Source organism: Anticarsia gemmatalis, chromosome 28 (assembly GCF_050436995.1).
Source record: "Anticarsia gemmatalis isolate Benzon Research Colony breed Stoneville strain chromosome 28, ilAntGemm2 primary, whole genome shotgun sequence".
Taxonomy (NCBI): Eukaryota; Metazoa; Arthropoda; class Insecta; order Lepidoptera; family Erebidae; genus Anticarsia; species Anticarsia gemmatalis.
Genome location: NC_134772.1, coordinates 2301721 through 2320878, shown reverse-complemented (window position 1 = coordinate 2320878; position 19158 = coordinate 2301721). Strand labels below are relative to the sequence as shown.

Sequence of the window (19158 nt, the reverse complement as noted above, 5' to 3'; positions counted from 1 at the left end):
GCCTTTCGGGCGGCTTGAACAACTTTGACACTAGGTTGACCATTAACCATACGATAGATAGATAGTGTCCCTGTAAACATATTTCTTTCAAACGAGCCTTCCACATTGAGGAAAACATAACACAAAAAGTCGCACGATTTTTTACAATCGGTACTGTCAACAACGTTTGACATAAAATAATTGTTCTTGGAAAAATCACTAGAGGCGCTGATCAGTTTTTCATATAAATTTTGTCGACAGCTGACTCGCGGAGTATCCGATTGGAGATACCGCGTCCTGGCCACGTTATGGTGACCGCTGAATGAACACCGTCAGGTTTTTAGACGGTATGCCCAAGTTAGCCGGAACGTCTACAGCCCGACAGACCCCCGCTTTCCTCCTTGGGGCGGAACATGCAGTAATGTATTTTCCTGACGCAAAAAAAAGGTGCCGAAATGTTCTACCCAAATGAAGCGACGTGGGTCAAGTTATAAAAACCTTGGGAGAGCTATTTACCTCAGGAAATCTATTTACGAGGACGTAGTGGCGCGTGGATGCAGGATATCTTACTAATATATGTATTAGGTCGGGGAAAAGTCTTTTCGCATTATAGTTCGTATGAACTTATATATATTTGGGTACCTCACGAGCTCAATGAAAGAAACCTAACGAACCGTGTACTCATTTGTGATTCTTGAAGTCAAAGAGATTTTTTTACAATTTCATACATAGGCACTATAATGTGAAAAGACTTTTCACCCGACTTAATATGTTTGTTACGCTGTGACGTTTATATTACTAAACGAATTTTACTTAAATTCGGTACACATATAGTTTATAACGTATATTAACACATAAGATACTTTTTACCACGCAAAATCTTTTCATGCGGACAAAATCGCGGCCAGAAGTTAGTAAATAGATAAATTCTGTGTGACAGTCAGCCTAATAGCATGAATGACAATATTTATAATTAATTATGTACTCATTGATTGCTCATTACACCGGAATCCTTTTTATTATGTTTATGTATTATATAAATAGTAAATAAGCGAAATAACAATGGTTTTAAAAGACTACTAAAATTACAAACAGTCTGTTTTTAAAAAACTATTTGCCGAATTTTATAAACAGTTTAACACTCACACATAAGTACTTAATATTTTTTGTTTTTTTTTTAGACAACTCCCGCACTAATCATTGCTCTTGTGTCGCGGGGACTTTTACAAGCATACAAACAACGGACACAAAGTACAACCAGACCCGAAATCGTGTGGGAATCGAACCCACGACCTCCCGTCGCAATGGTAGCGACGTGGGGACCTAAACCACTGCGACATGGAGCCAGTCATTTTTTATATAAACGTTTAGTTTTATTTTCTTACTCTTTTTTTGTTTCATGTCAATACATGTTTTTAAATAAGAGTAAAGACACTGGCATCTGTAACACAGTTTCGTCTAGCATCGATGTCAGGACAATGTATTGATATTGACAGATTTTATTAACCGGCTTCAAAAAATAGGAGGAGGTTCTTAATTCGTCTGTATTTTAATGTATAATAGAATACGGGAATTAACGCGAACACGCATTTTACCTTAAAATGCCTAACGTTTCGGCGCAGGTTGCACTCGCCGTGGTCCCAGGCAGACTGGTCAAAAAAAAAATCGTCTGTATTTTGTTTTTTGTCAGTAAAATATTATTGTTTTTTTTAATGTGTAAGTTTGAGTTGTGCAAAATAGGCACGACAATAGGCCACAAATATGCCCCTGATAATATTCCAGCGTCTCTAGCGGGCTTATCACGTATCTCAGTTGATAACTAGTGTACATTGAATTGATGATCACTATTCAGTACATTGCTGCTTTGACGAAACGTGTTAACCACTATTATCTAAGGGAGAAAGCAATGTACAGCATAGGGGCTTTCAAATAGTTGTCAACCGAGATATGTGATAGCCTCCCTGGTCGTGAGTTCGATTACCACAATGAAATTGTCCAAAACCGACATTTTATTGAAATATCTAAATCCGAAATTGCAGTCAAAACATCACTATTGTAGATTTTGACAGATATCAGGCTATAATAATAATATTAAGCTTACCTGCAATGTTATATTTGCCGTACATCACGCCTGTTAAACTCGAAGGTGCAGGCAGAGACAGAAACACACTCACGTTTCACCATTAACAATGATAGTCCCATGTAATATTGGGCGAGCTCACTTTTCGCCCATAGCCAGTTGCGCTCAGCGGTCGGTAAACGATCTGTGGGTTAAGCAACCGTTGGCGCGGTCACTCCATAGATGGGTGACCGCATAGTGGTATTTGAGCTGGGCGTCTCCGTGCTTCGGAGGGCACGTAAAAAGTCGGTCCCGGTTTTTGTCTACTAAGATAACAGTCGTTAAGCCAGGTCAAAGGCCTCTCGGGCGGCTTGAACAACTTTGACACTAGGTTGACCACTAACCATACGACAAACAAACAAACAAAACACTTTTCACAACTAACAATCTTAACCCCGTCTAATATGGGGCGAGCTTATTGCCCTATACCGAATAAAACATTCAAATTTACTCTAATATACTTTAAAAATACTAATAGCACTTTGTCCGGAGCACGAATCAAACTTGAGAATTTTTTTTTTGGCGGTAGTCGCATACTGTACCGTTTGACAGTTGGTACTTAAAAAAATAATATTATTTTCTTTGTAATACTGTGTTATTGAGGTTTTCACCGTAACGATAGATTTTTACGACGCATTTTCATTCAACTGTATCTCAGTGAGTGAATAGAATCGTAAATTACCGTGAAATGTGGCTAATTAGTAAATAATAGTTTAATTTGATTGTATTTTTTTTAGTTAGCGTAAATAATTAATGAGATGTTATCTGAGAGACATTAAAAAAATATAATTATTGAAATTATAATTTGTAATCAAAGATAAAATTTATATGAAATTATATTAAAACATTTGTTAATTATTGCCATCTATTGAGTAAATTTGAATTTCCTTGAAACACTGTTATGTCTTAGTTATGTTATTACACACAAGATGGCGTTGCCAAAAATAGTACTTCTATTAAATACAAGATGGCGCTGTTCCAGTTCATCGTCTCTCATACAGATGACGCTGCTAGTATTTTCTATAATGATAAAGAAATTGCATTATAATATTAATATTTCAGACGCCTAGATAGTGGGCATTAATTTTATTTACCTGTTATTTTTCTTTCTACATCTTGTGTGCATTAAAACATTTTAGAATAAAATGTAGCTTAAACTGAGAAGAAAAGTAAAGTGCCCGACCTACATTTGACCGAGTGTGGTGGACATAACCTCCTGCCTACATTTGTACTACAAATAGGACATTAGACCGGATAAATTTCAAAAAAATATTTTGCCGCTTTTTAAACTGGTAGTTCCAAAACATTTAGATGGTGGCATCTATCGAATATCTAGGTTACTAAATATAGGTAAATGTCAATTGCCGTGTGGTTCCCTTTTTGCGTAATGGCGACAGAAGATGGACGTGTGCCGGTGCGTGCATGCAGGGATAAGTTAATCGATTTGAATCATATTAAAATGTTGGTTCTTATTGGATTTTATGCTATTATTAATAAATTAAGACTATAAAATGATGATGTGCACTGTTAGTTTGATATAATTTTATAAAATATTGAATACACCATGATTTTTTGTTTTATGTCCTTTGCAGAGGACAAATGTAGACAATAAAAGTTTTAGTACTTAGACTTCTGATGTACTTTATACAGTACGTAAGTACATATTTCAACATATTTGTGGCTATTATATGACAATGCCATAGCTTTTTGACCTTGCCGGGGTAAATGCATGGCTGCATCATCGCATTTTTCAGGTTGAAAAGGATAAACATAAGAGTTAAGTCATGCAGCTGCGCAAATATAAGTTGGATTTAGCTTATTTCGGATGACGAAGGAAGAGATGACGACTATGAGGAGGACGATGAGTACGAGGAAATAGAGTCTAAGCACAAGAGGGAGAGAGCAAGCCGTCCAAAAGTTGCTGCACATTTACCCGATCATGGAGCAAAACAGTCGCGATGTAGAAGAGTGAATGTCATAAAAAAACACTGTATTTAGCAAAATATGTGCGGATATTTTTGTTTTACGCCAAACAAGAATAGTTTTTTTCGATTTCCACCAAAAAATAGAGTAGTTTATAGGTATAGGTATTAATGAAACTTGATTGATCCCTTAATTATGTTCCTAATTAACGACTGATTGGTTATCAAGAATTGTTGAAGATGAGAAAAGTTTAATTTTGATAGTTTTGTTTGAATGAAGTTTTCCTTTTGTTTTATTTTTAACTTTGTGAGACGGACATATAATTCTGACTATTAAAACAATGTTTAATTTGTGTTATATTCCTTTCCAAAACCCATTGTTTACCTTAAAACTAGTCTATGTCCTACACAAATCACATAGTAATATAGTCACTTTGTCCTACATAAAGGACATAGTGAAAAACCGATTTTCCCGATGAAGGATTTTTTAAACAATTTTTCCTGTATATCATATCCTATTGTCAACACAATACTAAAATTTCAACAGCATATTCCAAGAAAAGGGACCCTGGTAGGCAGGAGGTTAAGGCCCAATACCATTTTATTTGGGAGGTTACTCCTGTTTTGAGTTGTAATAATAAGCTTTTGTTACAGGGAATGAAAAAGGGCAAGATAAAAAAAAAAGATAGTAAGTATTTGTAAACTCCATTTATTTCAATTATTTTAATCTTAATTTGTAATTAGATAAAATGGTTTTTATATCAATACATAATAATATATAGGCATGACTAAATACTTATGTATTGTGAAATATTTTAAGTATATAAAAAACGTACCTATCAATATTTACAGGAAACCTTCTCATTTGAATTATACGTTTGTAATTTGAAAATTTGATAATTCAAATATTGTAATTGGAAAATTTGCAAATTTGATCGCGTAATTGGAGAATTTGATTATTGGAAATAATTTATTGTATTTTATTTTTTGTTATTAATAAAATTCAAATGAGAAGGTTCTGTTTTTTAAGACTAAATACCAATTAAATTAGATAGTCGACCAGAGTGGCAGAATTATCACCAATATGGTCAAATTTCTAATTGTTGACAACTTTTTCTTATAATATTTTTTATCATCATCTACTCTTAATAATAAACATATAATGTATTAAAAAGCGAGAGGGCGGGGTGTAAATAAAAATTAATACTTTTAAGGATTAAACAAATTGGCAGTTTTAAAATTTAAAGCCATTTTTAAAAAACACATGATAAATATTTTTTTGTTCAGTATAAAAAATGTGACATATTAAATATAACCTACCTATTTACAGAACATTTAATATATTTATAAATAGACAAAAAGAAAAATTATTTTTTCTCGCTCCGAAACATTAAAAATTTTGACCAGAAACAATATGGTAACTTTTTTAGGAACTGGAGTATTTTTTTTGTACTGTCGTTGTGAAAAAAAATCATAATTTTAAAATCGAAAAAAAATCACGAAATTTATGTAATTTATGGCACTTTTTCTCCATAACTTTAGTTACCAATTATTTAGAATTGCGATAAGGGATTTATTTCTTTCCATTTTCGAGGCATTTGCACTGCGCCGAGTGTGTGTGTTTTGCTCCAACTACTTCGGAGAAAGAAAGACCTGGCGAGACATATTTCGGGTTCGTGACTGTACCTGAAGTTTCGTACCTAATAATTTGAGGTTTAGTAGTATAAGTCACAAATTCAGGTTTTGTAGTATATGTCACTATTTCGGGTTTAGTAGTATAAGTAACTATTTCGGGTTTAGTAGTATAAGTGACGTATTTCGGTTTAGTAGTAAACGTATAGAACTCGGGTTTGGTCGTAAAAGTAACAATTTCGGGTTTCGTCGTGTAAGTTACATATTTGGGTTCAGTTTGGAAGAATTTCTTTTCAGTGAATGTCGCGCTGAAAGTCTTTGACAGCGGTCCGTTGATTTCAGAACCAAAGTTCAGACCAGCATTTTCTCCAGATTCAGCGCTGAATTTGCCGCTGGAGCCAGTGAATTTCGTCGTTCCGAATTGGGAGAATTCTCCTGTCTGGCTCTGTTTGCCGAAGCCTTGAAGACCCTGGCCCGCCTGTCCTTGGATGCCAAAGCCTTGGATGCCCTGGATTCCTTGGCCCTTGACTCCAAATCCTTTCACTCCTGAAGTCTGTCCTTTCACCCCAGTGATGACGCCCTTAGTGCCGGTCGTGTAGGTGGAACCAGTGACCTTGGTGACCTTCGTTGTGGTGAACTGGGAGAAGCGCACGCTCTCGATGAGGCCGATGGCCCATTCGTACCATTCCAGGTCGAATTTGTAGAAGGCAGCGAGCTGATTGCCTACTTGACATCCTGGAAATAAAACAAATTGGTTATTTTAATCACGTTCGGTGTCATTAAAGGTGTATAAATAAATTCATATTTCACGTTTAGTGTTAGTTTAATGCTCAACCAGGGTTCACATGGAGAATATTTTAATGGAAATTGGATGAACCTTGCCGGCGTGTATAGTAAGTGGGTAGTAAGTAGCCATAATATAATTAGACATTTTAGTGATCTGGTTATCACAGATCTACTGGTGGATTCCACAGAGTTGCTTAAAGCAGTAGGATTTGTCACAACATATAATAATATGTTGAGAATTAGTTTGACTTTGAAATTAATAATGTAATGTTCTGATGCTTACCTGATTCCCAAGAGTAGACACCACGGAGTACGTAGTGACCATCGCCAGTAGTACACGCGAGAGCGCTGCCAGTGTCCACCTGAAATAGCGTGATGGGAATATTAAATTTGGTGGTCTCAAATTTATTGAATGTAAGGTGAAAATCGACATTAATTTTTCGCAGAATATTGTTTGTTTAAAATCCGATAGGTATAAAACGCCAATTGTAATAGATGAGTAGAATTATTACTTCACATCGACCATTTTTATATATTGATCTTATGTTGTAAACAACAGCTTTTAATTATTCTAACTCCAATATCAAACTTGGCAATACTAAAAAGGTTGAAAAAACATCTCGATAAACCACTTTGTCCTCTGCCCTACCTCTTTGGGGAAAAGGTGTGATTTCCGCATTGAATCCGGAGACTCGTACTTGCTAGTCACATACATCTACTACTCTGTCTTTACTGTTTGTTTGTTTGTTTGTCGTATGGTTAGTCGTCAACCTAGTGTCAAAGTTGTTCAAGCCGCCCTCGAGGCCTTTGACGTGGCTTAACGACTGTTATCTTAGTAGACAACAACCGGGACCTACTTTTAACGTGCCCTCCGAAGCACGGAGACGTCCAGTTCAAATACCACTATGCGGTCACCCATCTATGGAATGACCGCGCCAAGGGTCGCTTAACCCACAGATCGTTTACCTATAAAATTCTCCATCTAAAACACTCACCTTGCAGATATTATTAGCCGGGTTAGTAGGCTGTCCACACACGCAGCTGTCCTGTTCATAGTTGTCCAGTAAGTGAGGGTAGTCCGACTTCAGCTTGCTCTGACAGGAGCCGGGGTTGATGAGAGACACGTTGAGGCCGTGCATCACGCTGCCGAGGAGATGGGCTGGCGAAGAAGAAGAATTCTTTAGAAATGATGACAAATAACATAATAAAAAAATATATTAACCCATTACTGTCCCACTGCTGAGCAAGGGTATCCTCCCGTAATGAGGCAGGGTTTAGGCCTTGACCACGCTGGCCAAGTGCGGGTTGGGGACTTTGCATGCCCTCAATAAATGCATTAAACAAATTTTAGGCATGCTTGGTTTCCTCACGATGTTTTGCTTCACCGTTGGAGCATGTGATAATTATTTCTAATACACACATGACTTCGAAAAGTCATTGGTGTGTGGCCTCGGGTTCGAACCTGCGACCACTTGGGTGGGAGGTGTCAACTTATACCACTCGGCTATCATTGCTACCAAAATAATAAGATAACCTAACCTTTAATTTCCAATCGCGTTTAAGACCAGTTGCATTGTTTTGTGTGTACAAGTCAGGAGAGTTTCAAATTATTAATAGGGTTGCGTTAGAAACGATGACAAAAAATTTATCCTAACCTATAATTCGCGTTTAAGACCAGTTGCATTGTAGTATTGTGTGTATAAGTCGCGATAGTTTGAAATCGTTAATTGATGATGGTTGTTGAAATTGACTTATTTTTTGTTTGTAAACTAACTTATGTTGGAAATTAAGGAAATGTGCAAATATTTTTATTTTACCCGCACTTGGCGAGCGTGTTCGAAACCTTATCTCGTTTGGGAGACGACCCTTGAATTGAAACTTTCGGGATTGTATGACTTTTGAAAAGATTACTCGCAGTGGACACAAAACCAGAGGAATAATGTCTTACCGCTCTCAATTCTTTATGTTTTAACGAATGTAATAATTCTTATTCAGCGCCCCTAACATATTTCGCAAGAAGTAGACTTTTAAAAGTAATTTTAATGTTAAATTTTTATTACTGTATACTTAAATGTGTAAGGTAAATAAGTCTGTTATCTGGTTGCTGTAATTCTCTTCCGTAAAGAGCGAGCAGTTAATTAATCAAAGCCTTGACAATATTACATTAAAATGTAACATCTATACTAATATTATAAAGCTGAAGAGTTTGTTTGTTTGTTTGTTTGTTTGAACGCGCTAATCTCAGGAACTACTGGTCCGATTTGAAAAATTCTTTCAGTGTTAGATAGCCCATTTATCGTGGAAGGTTATAGGCTATATATCATCACGCTACAGCCCAAAGGAGCAAAGTACCATTGAAAAATGTTACTAAAACAGGTAAAATTTTGACCTATTCTCTCTTATGTAACGCAAGCGAAGTTGCGCGGGTCAGCTAGTAATACATAATTTAAATAATCTATGAATAGGTGCTTTCCCTGTTAAATAAAATTATTACATTATACACCAAATAAGGTATTTTACGTCAAAACGCAAAACATAAATTTCAAGGTTCTGATACAAATACATAAATGCCTGTATTTCTAAAATTAATCGTTAAATTGTTCTAAATAAATATATATTGTTTAATTTACATACAAACGGACAAATTATAATAATTCTTTTGTATAAAATAATAATAAATATCTTTTCATAAGGTTATTATTATGAAATAATAATTTGCTAATATTGGCATTTTGTTCGCAAGGCTATTTTAATATGTATTGACTTGAGGTCATGGGTTCGATTCCCCGGTTAAGTATGTTGTGTAAATATTCAATTATAGTGTTACTTTCCGTTTTTCTTACAAATGATTTACTCAAATGTTATTGATTTTTTTTTGTATGGTTAGTGGTCAACCTAGTGTCAAAGTTGTTAAAGCCTGAAGGCTAACTATACATCAATTTTGCAATAATAAAAAAATCTACTTGATCTTTTTGTCGTTAGAAAACCATCCCTAAAACTAAAAAAACTGTATTATTCGAAAAACCCATTCAAATTGAGCGCACATAGCTTATTGATGGGTAAACGATCAACAGGTTAAGCAACCATACCGCGAACATTTCATAGACGGGTGACCGCATAGTGATATATGAGGTTAGGTTAGGTTAGTTAACCTGCGTGATTCGGAGAGCACATATAAAGTCGGCTCCACTTGTTGTCAATTAAGATAACAGTCGTTAAGCCACGTCGAAGGTCTTCGCGCGGCTTGAACAACTTTGACACTAGGTTGACTATCCATACGATAAAATAATTTATTGTTGAGAAAATAACATATAAAATAAATACTCATACAAATTAAAGAACATATTTTTCAAGAGATTATAGCAATTTTAGCATTAAACTTAATATCCTACATCCTTACTAAATAATTCTGCAAAATATTATAATAAACATATTAAAAACCCGTTTTAGTCCTATTTAAATGATAATAGTTTGAAAAATTACCTAAAACTGGTTTAAAATATATAAAATACTAGTTTTTTTATTGATCTCATCACGTTATGATATATAAATCAATCAATGAGCGATTAATTATGTTGATCAGTATTAAAATATTTTTACAAATTTTTGACTAAGTTTAGCCCGCGATTTCGTCCATGTTGGAAGACTTATCGGAGTAAAAAGTGTCCTATGTGTTAATCTAGGTTATAAACTACAAGTGTACTAAATTTCATTTAAATATATTTAGTGGTTTTAAAGTGACAAATGTTACAAAAAAAACAGTTACGCTGTATTCATTCAAGAACTATGATAAAGTATTCTTAGACTTGAAAGGTTTCCAAAGTTTTCCTTCACCGTTAGAATAAGTGATAATTATTTCACATACATACAAAAACATAAAATCACACCCTTTCCCCTAGGGGTATGCAGATACCAAAGAACGCCACTTGGTACGATCATTACAAACTTCCCTTGCCTCATTCACTTCCATACATGTTGTCATACAGGACCACCGGTTACGAGTATTACGCACCTGATAATTTTTAAGGCAATCTATATCAAAGATCTATTAGTTATTTCTTTATTTCTAATACTCACATAACTTTGAAAAGTCATTGATGTGTTGGTAGTATTTATTCCGTAGTTCTTAATCAATTTATAATCAAATCAAATCATATATCATCAATTTGTTTTGATTGCACACATTCTAATGTCAATTTTTGATTTATTTATTCAATGTCATTTTATTGATTTGACAGCTAGAAAAAGTATTGCAATATTTTGAATTATAGAAGTAAAATATCACGCTTGTTGTACCCGGCGGTTTAGACAGAAGTGTTTGAAATACACTTAGATTGAAGCAAAACAATTCTGATTGGTAAAGAACAAAAATATTTGACAAATTCGATCAATTACTACGCTAACCAAGTGCAGGTCAAAAATTGCATTCTATCAAGATCTGTAAAAGAACTCTCATGCATCCAAGGTTTTGTCACGATGTTTTTCTTCACCGTTTTTAACTACTAATTATTGCTTTATAGTGTTAGTACTTTCATATGTGGTATCAGTGGTATAGCGTTTCCTTCCTTTAAAATTAGCATACATACAAAAATTCCATAATATATCATTCAACTCGTGACTGCAAAAAATATTCACATTCATTGTCTCAAATATCACGATCGCATTTATAAATAATTTGAATGAATAAATAAATAAATATCATTGGACAACTCACACACGGTCATTTGATTCCAAACTAAGCAGAGCTTGTACTATGGTAACCAAATAACTTATAAACATACTTATATACTTCTAAATACATACTTATATAGATACATTAACAAGCTCAGAACAAATACTCGTGCTCATCACACAAATATTTGTCCCAGGTGGGTTTCGAAGTCAACACATGCGGCGCTACGGTTATTGCGGCGAGGTGACCACGTTAACCACTGCGCCAAACGTACAGTATAATTTGAATAAATTAATATAATTTATAGTTTTTTTATCAATTTATTGAACGCCCAAGGCGACAGCCATATTTTAAATCAAGTAATTTATTACAAATCAATATGTGAATTGTTAATTAAGATGTTTACTGATTTTTTGGTTAAATTATGAATAATTATTTCAAATCGTTGACCTCTAACTGGGAGTTTTGGGTTCAAATCACGCAGAAGTTGCTTTTTTCTAAATTTTATAGATTATTGCTGTAACGGTGAATCATATTATTATTATCATACTGATTCTTACTAATATTATAAATGCGAAAATTTGCGAGGATGGGTTGATAAATCATATATGTATGTATGTTTGTTACTCTTCCACGAAAAAGCCATTGCACAAATTTTGATGACATTTGGTACACTGATAGCTTATAAGCTATAATAATATAAAGGATATTTTTTACTACGGGAAATCTTTACATGCAGACGTAGTAACGTTATTTGTGCCGTTTATTTTTTATCCTTTAGTAAGTACTAAACTTTGAACTATGAAAATTACCTAAAATTAGTAGTATTTTTGATAAATAATTACTAAAAATTATCGTTAGTGACCTTAATAAATACTAGTAGTAATTTCTAGCAGTTATATTTTGGATTATAAACATTATTTTGTGCTGATAAACCAAGTGCAAAGATTAAATTGTTTTTGCTAATTATAAAAAAAAATTAAGGCGGTGTTTTTCCAAGTAATTATGATTTAAGCTAATTTTTAGGAATATTATAATTATATAAATTATAATTATTGTGTATAAGTATACATGTTAACATACTAAATTATCTAATTTAAATATATTAATCATTATTTAAAAAATATGTTTGTGTTTGAAATTAGCTGGCTTTTTGAGGGGTATATTATATTAGTTTTTCATATACATACATACATAATATCGTGCCGTGTTTCTATGGGGGTATATAGAGGCAAAGAAGACAGTTGACTTACAGGTCTGAAACTATACGTAGGTTAAGCAACCCTTACTCCATATATTCTAAAGATGGGTAAACGCTTAGTGGTATTTTATCGTCTTCGTGCTTCAGAGGTCACGTTAGAAGTCATTCCCAGTTGCTGTCATTTAAGATAACAGTCGTTAAACCCTTTCAATTGCCTTTAACAGGCCTATATTTAATAATATCGCTAAACGATTTTGATAAAACATTATAAGCACGATATAGAAAGAAAATGGAGTTAAACAGACATTTTTAGGTGTTTGAAGAGGGAATGATAAAGAACTTGTTTACTACACACATAATACCACGCCTCTTTCCCATAAGGGTAGGCAGAGACCAAAGAATGCCACTTGGTACGATCCTCACAAACTTCCCTTGCTTCATTCACATACATACATCTTGTGGACTAATCAATAAGAATGTATTTCTATTATCCAGACAGAGTTAAGTAACAAAATGACTCATTTGTATGTTATTTACATGTAATTTTACAAACATACAAACATTAACATAGTAATGATTAAATTATAAACAAACTTGATTTCAAAATATCGATTTATTTATTTAAATATTTGAAATAAATAATACTTATGTGGTTAAGGACTTTACATATATACGAATTAAGAAATCTATCAATAATAATGTCTGGCCAATTAATATTGGCCAGACATTATTATTTAAAAAAAAACTGGCCACCGTGACCTAATGGTCACGGTGGCCAGTTTTTTTTTAAATTGGCCACCGTGACCGCGATTATAGTAAACGCAAAACTTTTGAACCTCTAAACATTTCTTTTTTTAATGTTGATAACCGTTGAGACATGGTTTGTATAGGATCGATGGGATCAAAAATCCCACGGGAATAGAATCAATGGAATAAAATTGTGCTATACCCGGCCGAAGTCGGGAAAGTCCATCATCAGCTTAGCCTTTTATTCCAACTATGTTGGAGTCGGCTTTCAGTCTCACCGGATGTAGCTGAATACCAGTGTTTAACATAGAGCGATTGCCTATCGGACCTCCACAACCCACCTGGGTTATAACACGATACCCTTTGATAAGACTAGTTGTCTGACTTTCAAGTTTCAGACTACTGTTAACAACTGTCAAAATTCTTTGAAAATGACATCCGGGACCCACACGTTAACGTGCATTCCAAAACACGAAGGAACTCGATATGTATAAAATGGTCACCCATCCAATAAACGACCTGGGCAAGCGTAGCTTAACCTCAGAGATCGGGGTGGCTGTTGTTAACTAAACCACGAGATCCTTTCGAAGTCGGCTAGTTAAAAGTATTTTGTTCAGACGAAGTCGCGGGATTACATTAGTCGGTGTTACGATAGCTCTCCCATCCTTATACAATTGACCTTTTAGTTAGCAGTCTTAGGTATTCAGGTCTAAACGTTAAACCTAATGATGGCTGTAAACCCTAGGTTTTATTACATCAACTTAGGTCTAGAATAGGGCATGCCTAGACCGTTAAAATGCTAGTATTCGATTACATTGAGAATTTAAGAGGATGTTAGATTGCAATTAATTATACATACTTGGAGATTTTAAATAGTTGGTAAATGCTTGGGATCGAATACTATAGTATTTTATTTATTTATTACCACCTTACACTAACAGTATCTTTTACACATACTACTTATATTATAAATGCGAAAGATTGTGAGAATGTATGTATTTATGGATGTTTGTTACTCTTTCACGCAAATACTGCTAAACCGATTACGATAAAATTTGGTACATAGGTAGCTGAAGACCTAAAATAACAAAAAGGCTACTTTTTATCCCGGAGTTTCTGAGGGATCGGGATTTACACGAAAAAGGTTTCCACGCGGACGAAGTCGCGTATTTGACCTAATTGAGCATATACCAGTAGAACGGGTTACATTTGAATCACTTTAAAATAAAAAGAAATGGGCGTGTTTAAGGTCAATTACACTATTTAAAATGCTACAATTTTATTACTAGCGATATTTAGTAACTGAAATAGCTATTTATGCGAGCTATTTAATTATTTCTATATTCAAACTAGCTAGACCCGGCTAACGTTGTTTTGCCACAAAAAATAAAAAAAAGTGCCACTTAAGGGCATGGCATTACAAAAATAGATTGTGGCCGATTCTCAGTCCTAATCAATAAGCTCACAAAATTTCATGAGAATCGGTCAAGCCGTTTCGGAGGAGTATGGTAACGAAAACTGTGACGCGAGAATTTTACATATTAGATTAACTCTAAATTTTCCTAAAGTAATTTGAATACGAACTTAAGTAAATAAGTAAGTAAGTATATCTACTTAGCTACCTACGGCGCACGCGTGAAGATGATTAAACATTACAAAATGTACAAACGCCCATCCGAACACGAACCGGTTTACGTACCGTCAGACAAACATTTAATCCTACTATAATATTATAAATGCGAAAGTTTGCGAGGATGTATGTATGGATGTTTGTTACTCTTTCACGCAAATACTAGTGAAACGATTACGGTGAAATTTGGTATATAGGTAGCTGAAGACCTAGAATAACACATAGGCAACTTTTTATCCCGGTGTTCGTGGGGGATCGGGATTTAAATGGCAAGGGTTTCTCTAGTTTATATATAAGGTTTTTTGCACGCGGTTCCATCTGAGTAGTTTTTAGGGATTTTGTAATGGCAATAACGGAAACCTATTACTAAGCCTCCGCTGTGTGTCCGTCACCAGGCGGTATCTCATAAACCATAATAGTTTTAAAGCTGAAAATTTCTCAAATTATGTATTTCCGTTGCCGCTATAACAATAAATACAAAAAAATAAAATTAATATTAGAGAGTAGTGAAAATATAGATAGTAGTGTTTTAAACACGTATTGTATGGGGACCCGTACAATGAATGTGTATTTTTCGTATTTTTTTGGGTACGGAACTCTTTGTGCGCAAGACCGACTCGCACTTGGCCGTTTTTTCAACAAATAACAGTTGTTAAACAATAATGAAATAATTGATTTAAACTTTAACCCAACCCAAATAACGTCGAATTAAAAAATATTTGATTTGATTTAAAAAATGTTTCATTCCGGTTCTCGCGGTCAAGTTTATTTTTAAACAATTAAATAAATTATTATTTATTATTAAATTTACATACAAAACAGCTAACAAAACGTCATCTTTGACATTTAAAATATAATTCTCAATAAGAACTATGTTCTAATATTATAAATACAAAAGTATGTTTATCTAATACGCTTTTACTCCTAAACCGCTAAACCGATTGCGAGTAAATTTAACATAGAGATACTTTAATATCCGGGTTCAAACATACATAGATACATACATACATAATATCACGGCTGTTATACCTAACAATGTTAGTCCCATGTAATAGGGGGCGAGCTTATTGCCATTTACCGGACACGTTACTAAACTCCGGACTACTATTGAGAAATATATATATCAGCCTAGCCTTTCTTCCAAGCTATGTTGGAGTCGGCTTTCAGTCTCACCGAATACAGCTGAATACCAGTGTTTTACATGGAGCGACTGCCTGTCTGATCTCCACAACCCAGTTACCTGACAAACATAGACTACTAATTTTTTCTAAGATAGCATATAGGGGTGATGTTTTAGACATGTGTGGTACAGGATCAGGGTCAGCTAGTTTTATTGACAATTAGATAGCCCCGAATCGGTTGTTTATTGTTCAAAATTGATTTTTAATATTCGCTATCTCGGCTATTATATGCAAATTAGAATAATTAAAAAACTATAACGGCTAATTTTGGATTGTATTTGGGTGAAGGTTACTTTTAATAGTTTAACACCTACATTTTACCAATAAACGTATTTTTAAGAGTTAATTGTCACATATGGAAAAAGACTAAGTCCCGTCCTAGCCTTTCGTCCAACTATGTTGGAGTCGGCTTCCAGTCTCACCGGATGCAGTTGAATACCAGAATTTACATGAAGCGACTGCCTATCTGACCTCCACAACCCAGTTACCTGGATAACACGATAGTGGTATAATACTTCTGACTACTGGTAACGACTGTCAAAATTTTTTTTTTCAATGGACCATAGATTATATCCCTCCCCTATGGGAAGAAGGTGTGATTTTTTGTATGTTTGTATGTATGTATAGGGTTTAAACAAGCATATGCGGAAATTACATAACACAGAGATGAACATAGAATTCAAGGTTTCGTACGGAATTCGCGAGTAAATATCAAAAATGAATATATTAATGTATTAGTTTAAAAGTGGTTTTCCCTTTATGGCATAAGAATTTCAAGGTAGGCTGTTGAATTATTATTTTATTACTTGTTGCCGGATTCATGTCAGTATTAGGAAAACAGCCGCGCAGATCGATCTCTGAGGTTAAGCTACGCTTGCCGAGGTTGTTCTGTGGATGGGTGACCATCTTATACATATAGAGTTTACTGAAAATTGTTAGAGTGAGAGTTATGGTCTTCAGACAGTAATCTGAAGAGCTTAATTTAAGCTTATATAAGCTTTAATTATAGCAACTATGATTTTTTAAGTTCTTCAACTAATATTGACGATAAAACCGCATAGGTACGGGTAAAAATTAAAATTAATACATATTTATACTTGATTCCCCGTTTTTGTAACATTTGTACTGTTACTCTGCTCCTATTGGTCATAGCGTGATGATATATAGCCTATAGCCTTCCGCGATAATTGGGCTATCTAACACTGAAAGATTTTTTCAAATCGGACCCGTACTTAGTTCCTGAGATAAGCGCGTTTAAACAAACAAACAAACTCTTCAGCTTTATAATATTAGTATAAATTTGAAACGCAGGTGTATTTCATATAGTTTTGCCTACACCTTCGGGTATAACAGGCGTTATATCTTCTATATATAAAAGATAGTGTGTTTGTTATAACATTTATAACTCAAAAACGGCTGAACAGATTGGGTTGAAAATTGGTGGATAGGTAGATTGGATCCAGGAGACTGTGTTTGTGTGGTGGAAGAACAGAGCATGGAAACAACAACACCAAGTTGTCATGATCTCCTGGTAACTGTGTAAAGGTTTTTTAGGGATAAAAAAAGCGTGAACGGAGCTGCGCGGGTCAGCTAGTTATGTATGTATAATAGTTTAATGTGACCACAAATTTCGCATTAACTTACAGGCAAACGAAAAACACGTGGAATTGTTTTAACCTTGGCAAAACAAACTATGTTTTTTGTCTAAGTATATGTACATACATATATAATTATTATTTGTAAATGAATATTTATCATTTATCTAGAATTACGAACAGCCGGATATATTTTGGAAAACATACAAAAAATCTAGGCTTTTCAAAGTTTTACGTCAATTATCCTAATATTATAAAGCTGAAGAGTTTGTTTTCCCGATTTAAAAAAATCTTTCAGAGTTAGATAGTCCATTTATCGAGGAGACTATAGGCTAAATATCATCACGCTACGACCAATAGGAGCAGAGTACCAGTAAAAAATGTTACAAAATCGGGAAAAAAATGTGACCCATTCTCTCAGTGACGCAGGCGAAGTTGCGCGGTTCATTAGGTTTCTTTCAGTGAGCTCGTGAGGTACCCAAATATCAAGCTTTTTTGTGTAGAGAAGAGATTTTATTACAAGTTCATACATATTATAATGCGAAATGACTTTTTCCCCGACCTAATATTAGTATACATAAGATATTGGCATCGTGAGTTAGTTCCCAATTAGTAGATACCCGAGAATCTAAAAATAATAAATATTTAGTATAAAATCTTATCCATAATTATATTTAATTAAACTTTTTGCCCGATTTAATTAAGATTCAAATCTGAGTTAACAATAAGTTTGTTTTTGTGGGTTAGTGCGTATTTGAGGTGATTATATAATTAAATGCACGTGACTGGCCGTTTAGAGGTCTCAAGTTCGATTTGAAGATTTGACAATTATGAGGGGGTTATGGGTTATGAGGTTTTAGTTTTGATTTCAGAGTTAAGGGATTATTAAAAGTTTTTAAAACTATAGCTAGGATTTAGTATCGTAAAGTTTCGAATACGTTTCGCTAGTTAAACAAAGTGATTTTTTTAACTGTCTGAACTAAATTGTCAAGTATGAGGGTTGCACATTGTCGTCTCAGATTCGATTTCTGTTTAGTCAAAATTTTATCTAATTATTTAAGGTTTAAAACTAATTGTATTCTAAAGTTTGATTTCCAAGTTGGTCAATATCATTTTATTTTATTACAAATCAGTCGTTATTAGTTCTTAGTTAAAATGCTAAACACTTTTTAACCCTTAAAATATCCACCTGATAACTGAAAGTTGTTCAGGAGTACTGAAACTGAAACTTAGCCTTTAATTTCGAAAGGCATAATTTTGTAACATTTTTGACCCTATAGATGCTCTTATTATCTCCAAAATAATAATGTCATGGACTTATATTTTATGTTAAAATGTTCTTAAGTACATAAAGATTATTGAAATTGTATATATTTGACCCTTTATATAATCAAATTCATGGTCAAATAACATTAAAATCAATACCTTTTTTAATGCATTTTAAATATGTTTAACATCGATTAGCCTTAAGTCGATGTTTCGTAAAAAGACCCTATAACCTTCTCTGGGATTTAAACTATCACTTTGTTAAATTTCATCAAAATCGGTCCAGCCGTTAAGCAGTGAAATAGATAGAGGTACTGTTATTTTTAGAAAATTGATATAGATTTTTTTGGTCTGCGTTCACTTGCATAGGGTTTTTAGGGTTGAAAAGTATCTTATGTGTTAATCCACGTTATAAGCTATCTGTCAAG

General features: G+C 34.0%; 2 protein-coding genes across 2 annotated transcripts in view; both read right to left on the bottom strand.

Moving 5' to 3' along the window:
- Nucleotides 1-19158, bottom strand: part of LOC142984784 (uncharacterized) — a 391275-nt gene that overhangs the window by 179766 nt on the left and 192351 nt on the right. The gene's annotated exons all lie outside the window — the stretch shown is intronic.
- Nucleotides 4714-19158, bottom strand: part of LOC142984921 (uncharacterized) — a 78433-nt gene continuing 63988 nt past the window's right edge. The window contains exons 11-13 of the mRNA XM_076132804.1: nt 7434-7597; nt 6722-6800; nt 4714-6387 (exon numbers count right to left, since the gene is read on the bottom strand). Coding sequence (XP_075988919.1) covers nt 5594-6387; nt 6722-6800; nt 7434-7597 — 1037 coding nt within the window. The 3' untranslated portion in view covers nt 4714-5593. The remainder of the gene's footprint in view (nt 6388-6721; nt 6801-7433; nt 7598-19158) is intronic.